The 11,823-nt window shown below is 38.8% G+C and overlaps 1 protein-coding gene across 2 annotated transcripts; it reads left to right on the top strand.

Moving 5' to 3' along the window:
• The first annotated feature begins 1,973 nt into the window (after window positions 1-1,973).
• On the top strand, window positions 1,974-10,092 carry LOC148096635 (major histocompatibility complex class I-related protein 1-like). 2 transcript variants are annotated; one of them, XM_087834735.1, is made up of 5 exons: window positions 1,974-2,126; window positions 2,894-3,163; window positions 4,352-4,630; window positions 8,468-8,764; window positions 9,077-10,089. In XM_087834735.1, the coding sequence occupies exons 1-5, from the start codon at window positions 2,081-2,083 to the stop codon at window positions 9,106-9,108; spliced, it is 924 nt and encodes a 307-aa protein (XP_087690861.1). In that variant the 5' UTR covers window positions 1,974-2,080; the 3' UTR covers window positions 9,109-10,089. The 2 variants fall into 2 exon arrangements, with proteins under 2 accessions (XP_087690861.1, XP_087690860.1); XM_087834734.1 differs by lacking the exon at window positions 1,974-2,126 and having other exon boundaries at window positions 2,756-3,163; window positions 9,077-10,092.
• The last annotated feature ends 1,731 nt before the right edge of the window (window positions 10,093-11,823 follow it).

Genomic DNA, 11,823 nt, shown 5'->3' with positions numbered 1-11,823 from the left:
GAGGAGTAATGTCAGTTTAATTCTTTACCTACTGTCAATGCAGTGAAATTAGACATTTTGTTTTGAAAGGTTACTGGTGGATGCCAGCAACCATCTTGGAAGAGAACAATACAATCTGTTATAAGGCCTCCATTTGAAAATTGTGTATTTGATACTAGAATATAATAGCAAAATGTAATTTGAAGATAACATTTAGTATTTAAGTGACCAAGTAGTATTGGGTAAAAGTTACTGAATCGTGTTGGGATAAAGTGAGAAAATTGTGGAGGATTAAAATATTCCAAGAGCTCAAATTACTTCATCAAAACATGTTTAAGTCACATTTTATCAACACAAATTGCACAGGTTTATTGAACATGAATAAATAGTGTTAATTTAACTCAATTGTTTAAGTTGCTGTGTGCAACAAATGTCCACCATTGAATTAAGTAAATCCAACAACATATTTTTTTCAGTGTGGGGGTCAATCCTGTCATAGTCATATGAATATAAGGAAGCATGCATGAGTGAGAGTTTAGCCAGAATGAATGATGACCCAGTGTTTTGTTTGTTATTATTATTGTTGATTTATTTATTTATTATCTTTGGGTTCTTTTCCTGCAACACACAGCCGTTCCACGACACAACCAAATGATAAAACAATGATAAATAATTTCTATTATTGTGGCACATGAGTTTTTTCCATCTTAAAGAGTTGAAAGTGAATTGTTTAGTTATTTTTAAGAAAAAAAAAAAAGGTCAAACAGGGTCAAATGAGAAAATTGAAATATACATCTTGGTAGATGACTTTCATTTCACAAATGGAAAGAAAAAGTTTATCTTTCATTTAATGGCTTACGTCTGTGAGCCCTTCAAGGACCTTAAGGTTTTCAGTTCAGTTGCATGAGCCTTGTATGCTCGCCCTGTGCTGCAGTATGGGCAGGTTTTTGCCACAGCATTAAAATTTTTACATCTGTCGATAATCACTACATCTGTAAAAATGTAAGACAACAGTATACTATAAACATGACACCAGAGATGGGCAGTAACGCGTTACTGCCCATCTCTGGTGTCATGCCAAAAGTAGAATTGGGCTGAAAGATCTATCGCTTTATCACCTATTCAGGGTGTAAAAAGCGTTTTTTAAAAAAGTAACTAAGTAACTAAGTAATAAATTACTTTTGAAAATAAGTAATCAGTAAAGTAACGGGATTACTTTTTGGGGGAAGTAATCGGTAATTAGTTACTGATTACTTTTTTCAAGTAACTTGACCAACACTGCATGACACATACCATACTATAATCCTATGAGGACTAAAGCTTCACTAAAAACACATCACACTTATTGAAAGAGGAAGAAAGAATGGTCTCAGTGTGAGCTGGATAATAGAAGATTACAGAAAGACCTGTATAAGTGTATCAGTAAATTTATGCCATATGTACTTTGAATTCAGGTGATTGGACACAGGAATAATGTGTAATTTTCAATTATTCAGTTTTTTTTTTTAAATTATTAATCCTGCCTGGACTCTCTTGTAGTGTTGCTAGTTACAGATTCTTCATATAACACCAGCAGCTAAACTCCTGCAAACTCCATACCTTCTGTTACTTTCTGCATCTGAGGGGAGCCGAGTATCCATCATTTGACTCCACTGCTGTTCAGAGCCTTTCAGTTCTTTTAGTCCCAACAAGCTTTCTGACATCTTTCTGTCACTTGCTCAGAGATTTGTCCTTACCCATGCCTGCTTGGGGCTTTTTATTTCAGCATAGAGCATTAATAAAAAGTTGGTTGTAAAATGACATGCCATCTCTTAACAGTGAAAAGTCTGTGGGAACTAAAAACAAAGACAACTTAAAGACGACATGATATAAGTGAAAATAATCTCCCTTTTGCGTTTCTTCTGCCAGCTGTAGGTGGGCTCATTTTGGAAACTGTGGGCCGTATCTGAGCGTAAGAGCAAATATAACTGTTTAGTTTTGAGGACTTATTTCATCAGAGAGTTGATCTGGTGGGTGACGGTTTGAATCTAGCACAGTTCCACGTCAAGTCCATCATATTTTCAAGGTCTGAAAATCCTGGAGCTTTAACCATACAGAAAGGATGAAGTTATTTATGTTGCTTCTCTTCTGCCCGGCTGTATTTGCAGGTAAAAAAAACCCATTTAATCAAATCTGTAAACAGCAGCATATTTGTTTTGCTTTTGTAGGTAGTTCATAGACTCAGTATCAATGCTCATTTAATCATTTTATGAGAATATAAAACAGGACAAATATATATTTTATCATGTGTATGAATTTTACTGGTGTCACAACTCTTTTTCATTACTATCATAAATGATACAGATGAAAAGGTTTGATGTAAAAAGTGTGAAAGAAGTCAGGTTTTCTTATATAAAAGGTTCAAATCAGATTTATCTCATTAAAGTAGTTTTTAAAGATTTAGGCTGATTATTATCAATATTTTTGTAGTTCAGAAAAGGGAAAACTTTTATTTTCTTTACTCACACTGGTTTATTATTTACCTATCAGTTAGTCAGAGTCCACTGGAACCAAATATGCCGTAGAGGTGGTTTCACTCAGCAGCCAATCACATTGACGTGCCCTCTGATCCCAGTAGTCTGTGATATTTGATTGTGAAATGTAAATAAATTGTTTGTATATTTGCACTTATGTCTTATTTTGAAAAAAGCCAATTTAATACTCCAGTTAACTAATAACTTCATCCACATTTTTGTCAAAATATAAATAAGGTTAAGATTTTCTTCACACACACACACACACACACACATCACTTTTACTGATTCTCATACAAGAATGTGTTCACCAAATCATACTGAATGCATCATGTTTCACATTATATTCGTATGTTTCATTGACTTATTTACTAACAATATAAACATTTTTCGCCCCACAGAGAGACACTCACTGAAGTATTTCATCACTGCATCTTCTGGAAACCCAAACATCTCAGAGTTTATGGGTGTTGGGATGGTTGATGGCATTGAGATGGGTTACTGTGACCTCAGAAACAGGATATTGGAAATAAAACAGGACTGGGCGAAGAAAATACTAGACAAAGACCCTCGGCAGTTACAGTATTACACTCATGTGTGCTTTGAGAATCTGCCACCCTTCTTCACAGATACAATGTCCACTGTGAAGCAGGATTTCAACCAAACTGGAGGTGTGATATTTTATGTTATTCCTTACACCAGTCAGGACAAATTATACAAATACCTACACAAAAGTGATTTAAGTAAATTATTATTATTTTTTTACATTTTGTAATTAAAGATCTAAAGTCTTAAATATTTACTTCTCTACGGAGCCCCGCAGGGGACATGGGAGAAAAAAAAATTAAGACGGACTTTTGCGAGATCTCGCAAAAGTTTTACGAGATCTCGCAAAACAAACTCGGGATCTCGCAAAACTTTTGCGAGAGCTCGCAAAAGTTTTAGCCGCATTCTTCCCATTAGCTTGAAGCTAACGGGAGGTCGAGACCTACTACAGCCGGGAGGAACACCGCTTTCCCGGCACATCGTGCCTCGACCTCCCGGTCGGCTTCGAGCCAGCATCCGAAGAATGCGGCTAAAACGTTTGCGAGATCTCGCAAGTTTTGCGAGATCCCGAGTTTGTTTTGCGAGATCTCGCAAAAGTTTTGCGAGATCCCGAGTTTGTTTTGCGAGATCTCGCAAAAGTTTTGCGAGATCGCGAGTTTGTTTTGCGAGATCTCGCAAAAGTTTTGCGAGATCCCGAGTTTGTTTTGCGAGATCCCAAGTTTGTTTTGCGAGATCTCGCAAAAGTTTTGCAAGATCCCGAGTTTGTTTTGCGAGATCTCGCAAAAGTTTTGCGAGATCCCGAGTTTGTTTTGCGAGATCCCGAGTTTGTTTTGCGAGATCTCGCAAAAGTTTTGCGAGATCTTGCAAAAGTCCGTCTTAATTTTTTTTTCTCCCATGTCCCCTGCGGGGCTCCATACTTCTCCACTGAATCCAGGAATCATCAAACCTTGTAGATGTGAACATACTTAAAACTGTGATAAAACAATCAGTTATAATCACTGTTGTTTGTCCTGCCCTTAACAATTGTATCTTAACAGTTGTTCTGATTCTTATAATTTGTCATCTAGATGTCTACTCCTGGGCTAAATTAGTTTCTGTCTCTTGTCCTTCATCTTTTATTTTTGAGTTATCACATCAAGTTAATTTGTACATGTTACAGCATTTCAGCTAGCTTCTATTAGTCATGCTAATAAAAAGTTGACAGATCAGCTCAGATCTGAGCATAGCTCAAACCTTGAAGAATAGCAGTGATTCACCAAATGAGTAATATTAACAAGTTCATTTTAGTGAGTGTTTTCTTTCTCTTTCTCCAGGTGTCCACTTTTTACAGAGGATAGATGGCTGTGAATGGGATGAAACCACTGGCAAGGTGACCGGATTGACGCGTTTTGGGTATGATGGAGAGGACTTTATCGAGCTTGATCTAAAGACACTGACATGGATCACACTGAAACCAGAGGCTGTCAATACCAAAATAAGATGGGATGCTGAGAGAGCTGAACTGAGAGACACTCAAAACTTTCTCACTGTGGTTTGTCCAACTTGGCTGAAGACAGTTTGGAAGACTGCAAGAAGTTCCCTGCAGAGAAAAGGTCGAATTGCATGACCCAAAGCATTTTCATGGATGCATTATTTTTATATTATATGCAGTAGTTTATGTTGAAATATATTTATAAAAAATAGTTATCTCTGAAAAAAATGTGTAGGTTGACTATTACATCCTCAGCCTAGACTTAACAGGTTTGTAATTTTCCATTCTTTCCAATCCCAAGATTCCTGAACAAAGTTTAAACAACAGTTCTCAAACCTATACTAACAACCAAAAAGCAGGAGAAAAAGGATTTCAACACAAAGAGCTTCTCATTCCCTTTAGTTTCTAGATTCTGATCATACTGCCTACACAAACATTTAATTCAACATTTACAACATTTGCTGGCTCACTTTGCCTCCCAAAGAGATATGGAGAGGCAAAGGGGGATGTCATACAGATGCTACAGACAGGTAAAAAATAAAAGTAGCAGTAACGAGTAAAGCACAAAGGACATCCCTCTCAGCAGATAACCAAACCAATATCATGACCAGCAGCTTTTTTGCATCTGTGGCTCCAGCAAACATCAGCTGATACTAGAAATTAATATTAAATTCAAACAACAGCTGATCAAGCTTAAACGTGCTGCTGTTGTTTAAGGCAACATCGGCTGGTTTCCTCTTTCTGGCGCAAAGTGGGCGATAAACAAACAAGAGAGCCGATCAGCTGATCATTGATCAGTTTTCATGATTGAAGTAGAAACGGGAGAGGGAGGGGGGAGAATGAAAGAAGAGGCAGCTGTGCAGCAAAGACACAGAATAACTCCAGCTTTGTGCCTTTTTCATTGTAGCTGAAGTACGGGACAAACTGTTCCTTTTCACCTCAATAAGAAACGCGTAATATTTTATCTGAATACCAGACGGGATGGTTGGCAACTCTAATAACTTATGAACAAAATAAAGTTCAACATCATTAACTTCATAGCACCCACCCAGCTGTATAGAAACTCCGTCATGCTAGCTAGTACGCAGTACGGAAAAAGTCAGAATAACGAAAATAAACTCCACCTAAACTTGGTTTATATCTGACCCAGATAGACTGCAGGTCACAACTTCTTACCTGAAGTTCAGTTCACACTTGGACCGGCGGCTGCCTCGGGTCTCTTTTCCTTCTGCGTCCCCTTTCCCTCATCCACCTGCTGGCCTCCACCACTTGCTAATGTTACTGAATCTGTGGAAGCTCCGCGATAGCCACCACATGAAGTAACGAGTAACGACCCTATCTAAATCCCAGTAACGACTAACGCGTTCCTGATTTTGGCATAATAACTAGTTACCGTGCTCGTTACCACAATAATAACGTAGTTACTGTAACGCGTTACTTAATAACGCGTTAGTCCCAACACTGGAAACCTGTGAGGCTCAGAGAGAAGACTATTGCTGTGTCCCAATTCAGGGTCTGCACGCTTGAAGTACGCATTTTAAGTGCGATTACGTCACCGCCACGCGACGACGGCTGTCCCAATTCGAAGTGTACTTCAAATGCATACTTCAAATGCATACTCCAAATGCGCCGTCAATTACCCCAAATATCAAGCGTGGTCCGGTGCACGCTTCGTGGTCCCATATATCCCACAATTCATAGCGCGGCGGTGGGTGTGGATAATTTTGCCGCAAAATATGGCAGAAGGGAGTGGCCAAGAGTGAACTGTCAAAAGTAAGTACTGAACATGACGTCACTTATTTATGTGCGAATGTTTAATAACGAAGAACAATAAAACATTGCTGTTGGCCACATATCGGCAAAGTTATGTGACATATATATATATATATATATATATATATATCATAATAATCTGACAATACTATAATATTGGCCATATTATATTTACATTACCACAGTGAGATGATTTTAGTCTCATGAACAACAAGAGCTAATTATTATTTACTAACTAATCTTGAAATGACTGTTCAGTACAGAAATGAAGCCCAACAATCATGTTTTACAGTCCTGTGGTCTCAGCCTCAGATACTCAACTAATCAAAGTGATGTCATGACAAAAATGAATGACCAACAAAACATTTTTTCTCCTTCATTTATGTCACACAATCTCGTGTTTCTCGCGGTTAGTATCATGGTTGCTAGGCAACCTGAACAGCGCGACGAAGGCTAGACCGTCCCATTTCACAAGCCTCTCACTTCCTCACTTCTCGTACTTATAGTACGCACCGTACGTAGTGCGCGTACTTCAAGCGTGCAGACCCTGAATTGGGACACAGCATATATCCACACAGTGTGGAGTGAACTCAGGTGAAACCAGTGAGGGTGTGGCAGACAATCACACAGGAGGGAAACTAGACACAGGTGCAGACAATCAGCAAATCAGAGGTGGGAAGTAAAGCCACAGGAGACAGGCAACCCTACTTCTCACGTTTCCAGACTGAAACTGATTGACTCGACCGACTCTTCCCGTTGTGTCTTACTCCCAATAAAGATCTCAGGGGAGCAGAAGCAGCAGGCATTTATCAATATAAAAAATCCTTCACTCAAAGCCTCATTTTAATTTGATAACAGTTGAATGTAACATGTGGAACAACTGTATCATAAACAGTTTTATTATAGCACAACCTCAGCTCTATTTCATCATCTCATGTGTAACAGAGCTTAGGCCATTTTCACAACTTGGCAGTGTGAAAAATGATCATACTGGAGAGGAGTGATGCACAGGTGGGGGCGAGAAATTTGCCCGAGTGTTTGGAATTTTTTGCTGAGGACTGTTACGCTGGTTTATATCAATCTGAACAGATTAATTGACGCTTATTTTGGATTGCAGACTTTGGACTTGGAAGCTGGAAAGTGGAGTCAGTGTGGGAGGGTTGGGCAGACTAACGTGATAGGGAAGGAGGTGGATAGCTATAACAGCAGTTATGGAGTTGAGCGATGAGGAGGTATATGGGAGTAATACAGAGGTAAATGAGCAGCAGGAGGTGGTGAGAGGAGGTGGATACTGGAGGGCCAATGACAGAAAGAGAAACAAGGAGAAGGAGGCTAGGCTGGAAGGTAGAGACAGTAAGAGTTGGGAGGATGTGGTGAAGAAGCCACAGCTGGAATCCCTTCATCTTGTGTTGAGCTTCCAGGGTAATGGAGAAAAACAGGTGGAAAAGGCGACAAAGCTTGCGAGTGTAGGAAAAGTCAAAGTATAAAGAAGTGTGAAAGTTGGAGTGCAGAGAGTGAGTGGGAGTAAGGAGATGATAACAGGAGTCCCCTTTAGTGTTAACACAGCAGAAATCGTCTAAGCTTGCGTAACTGTGGAGTACAAAAAGAATGATAAGAGGATCAGAGAAACATGTAGGTGGAGCTTAATGTTAAAGATGCAACATAAAAACTGTATTTAGTGTTTATAAAGTATAAATGTGAGGAAATGTCTCAAGACCTATAAAGTGGTTGAGTTTCGGCACCTTGCCGAAGCACGTGGAGGCAAGAGAAGGTCTTCAGGATGTGGAGATCATGAATGGAAAATGTGGGGCTGGTGTCAAACCAAAATGCTTGAACAGTGGAGGGGAAGGTAGTGCTGCCTACTGAGGATGTGAGACGATGAAGCAAGAGGCCGATTTCCAACATTGGACAACCTTAAACCCATTTCTTTTGTTTTGGTACCTCCCACCAGAGGTCCAAGTGGAGCTGTGGAGCCAGCAGGTGTTTAACAAAATAACACATTTCTGTTTCATAGCCTCAAGTTAAAGTAATGTCAGTTAAATATGACGTGTGGAAATACTGCAAATTGCTTTTTTCCTTAACTGTTCGCATTTCCTTTCCTTACTTGTTTTTCTTTCTCAACTTTCAATACTACTTTCATCCACGTTCACTCACTCTACACAACTTCTATCTTTCTCCTCTCCAGTTCTTCCATCAGTGTCTCTCCTCCAGAAGACTCCCTCCTCTCCAATCAGCTGCCACGCTACAGGTTTCTATCCTGGCAGAGCCGTGATGTTCTGGAGGAAAGATGGGGAGGAGATTCATGAAGATGTTTATCTTGGAGAAATCCTCCCCAACAATGATGAGACCTTCCAGATGAATGCTGACCTGAGCGTATTATCAGTCACACCTGAAGACTGGGGAAGGTACGACTGTGTCTTTCAGCTCTCTGGTGGTGAGAACATCACCACAAATCTGAATGAAATCAGGACCAACTGGAAAGGTGAGAAAAACATATTTGAGTAATTTAGTTTATTGATACTGTGGATTGTTAAATGTGAGGCTTGAATCTTTCTTCCTGGCTTCTTTTTTCATTATTATTATTATTTTGGGAATAACTGATGGAGATCCAAGCTGGGCTGGAAAATATGTACATTCTTCAAGGTTGTTAATGCTGTTAATATTCTTAAGATTAAGAAAAAAAACATATTTTTTTAGTCTGTGAATTAAAAAAAGTTTCACTAATGTTTCATACAAAAGCCATTCCACGATCAGTGGACTAACTGAAATTGTTTTATTTTTTTTAACCCTCCAGCTCCTGTCAGTGTCACTGAACTCTCTGTGTGACTGAATCAACATCACGTAGACAAACACAGCACCCTACAATCGATGATACACCCCTCCAGTTAGACAAGTTTAGGGAACCGAAGATTCATGGTTATTTTATTAGTGATTTTTCTACATAACAGTTTTTAAATTTCTAGTAATTTTTAATACCATCATATAATCATTCAGTTGTTACTGAAAGAGACAAGTCAGAATCTGTAATATCCATTTCAGTCAAATTAATCTATTTCATCCATATTAACAACTTTTAGTAGTTTTCAGTTTGAGTTTCAGAGCTCAGAAACATCAAACTGTCCCGTCTGTCTCCAACACTGCCTGTTCTCCTGTGTGGGTATTAAAAGGTCGCTCTACATTTATTATGTTCTTAAGTGTCAAACCACAGCCTGACCCACTGCTTTCAGCTGGATCAGCTGGCCAAAGGTTTTTGGCAGTGTCATGCAACTCTTTGCTTAAAGTTGTTTTATTTTCCAATAAAATGAATTTATGATCCCCCCCCCCCCAAAGTGTATATCTGTGTCACGAGTGTGTATCTCAATAATGATATGCAGATAAGATGCAATTATGCCCCTTCTGGCTGCCTTGATAATTATTTTATTCAACTTAATGTCAAATATGACAGCCTTGCAATCGTTTTCAAAATTTAGTGAAAATCATCAGCCAGAAAAGCATAAAAATATGACAGAAATCAGGGATTTTGGGGGGATGCTGTCCTGTGTTTTGTTGCTCACATAAAAATGGCGTTCAGTCATGTTTCATTGTTATTTATGTGCTGGAATGTGCAGAAAATAGGTTTAAATATTAAACAAATTTCTTCCAGTCAGAGAATGTTGCATATAATTAAATTTTTACTTGATGCATAAAGTTAAAAGATTAAAACGAATAAAACAAGTTTTAAAAATAGACTTTTCCATCTGATTACATTTTGTATGATGATTATGCAGAAAAAGTAGAATTGGGCTGAAAGATCTATCGCTTTATCACCTATTCAGGGTGTAAAGCGTGTTTTAAAAAAGTAACTAAGTAACTAAGTAATTAATTACTTTTGAAAAGAAGTAATTAGTAAAGTAACGGGATTACTTTTTTGGGGAAGTAATCGGTAATTAGTTACTGATTACTTTTTTCAAGTAACTTGACCAACACTGCATGACACATACCATACTATAATCCTATGAGGACTAAAGCTTCACTAAAAACGCATCACACTTATTGAAAGAGGAAGAAAGAATGGTCTCAGTGTGAGCTGCATAATAGAAGATTACAGAAAGACCTGTATAAGTGTATCAGTAAATTTATGCCATATGTACTTTGAATTCAGGTGATTGGACACAGGAATAATGTGTAATTTTCAATTATTCCGTTTTTTTAAAATTATTAATCCTGCCTGGACTTATATTCTTCATATAACACCAGCAGCTAAACTCCTGCAAACTCAATACCTTCTGTTACTTTCTGCATCTGAGGGGAGCCAAGTATCCATCATTTGACTCCACTGCTGTTCAGAGCCTTTCAGTTCTTTTAGTCCCAACAAGCTTTCTGACATCTTTCTGTCACTTGCTCAGAGATTTGTCCTTACCCATGCCTGCTTGGGGCTTTTTATTTCAGCATAGAGCATTGATACAAAGCTGGTTGTAAAATGACATGCCATCTCTTAACAGTGAAAAGTCTGTGGGAACTCCCTTTTGCGTTTCTTCTGCCAGCTGTAGGTGGGCTCATTTTGGAAACTGTGGGCCGTATCTGAGCGTAAGAGCAAATATAATTGTTTAGTTTGGAGGACTTATTTCATCAGAGAGTTGATCTGGTGGGTGACGGTTTGAATCTAGCACAGTTCCAAGTCAAGTCCATCATATTTTCAAGCAGGGGCGATTTTAGCACAGTTTTGGAGGTGCTTCAGCACCCCCAAAATGAATCAAAGCACCCCCAAAGATGTCTTACTTTTTTTGAAAATATTTGCTGTTTGTGGGACACACTACTAAAAGTATAAAAAGCATACAGTACTTAATTGAGATGGAACATTTTAACAACAAAAGTATAGATAACCCCTCCCCCCTCCCAAAAATGGTTTGTTCCAGCTCGGCTCTCTCCTACTTGCTTTAGCACCGTTGCGTTGCTACCAGAGCGATGGTGGCTGAGACGCAGCGGAGCAGAGGGGGAAGTGCCTGGCTTAAAACAGGACATATTAGCTGCATTTAACTTTCAGTTACTCTTTATATAGTTTGGTAGGAGTCAGACCATGTTTCTTTTTAACTGAAAAACATTACACCAGGTAACCTGCTGTGTTGAAAATAGGGCTGCCACGATTAGTCCTAGTCACAATTACGTCGATGATCAAAATCATCGACCACTGATTTAATAGTCGATGTGTCGTTTGAAGCTTTGTAAGATCACAAAAGACGCAGGAACAAGTAGTAGAATTTAAGAGTGTAATAACGGACTGAAACAGAAGATGGCAGCACTGCATGTACAAGGATGCCAGCTGCCGTTAAACCCCGAAGAAGAAGAAGGAGCTGTGTGCCAGAATTCATAGCGCAGCCCATCTCAGTTTTCAACAATGGCGGCAGCTAGTTAGTTTTAATATTACTCCTATTATTCTTTCTGGGTCACAAAATAAACGTTTAGCATATTTTCAGGCGAGAATGTAGCTGTGTAAACCTCAAATATCTGCTCAGTTTATCAAGACACCACATATTTTCAAAAGCGCTCCGACGTTTTCGGAGA

This window comes from Neolamprologus brichardi, chromosome 22 (assembly GCF_056152115.1).
Source record: "Neolamprologus brichardi isolate AB-2024 chromosome 22, ASM5615211v1, whole genome shotgun sequence".
NCBI classification, from domain to species: domain Eukaryota; kingdom Metazoa; phylum Chordata; class Actinopteri; order Cichliformes; family Cichlidae; genus Neolamprologus; species Neolamprologus brichardi.
The sequence above is the reverse complement of the archived record's forward strand: the minus strand, read 5'-3'. Positions and strand labels throughout refer to the sequence as shown.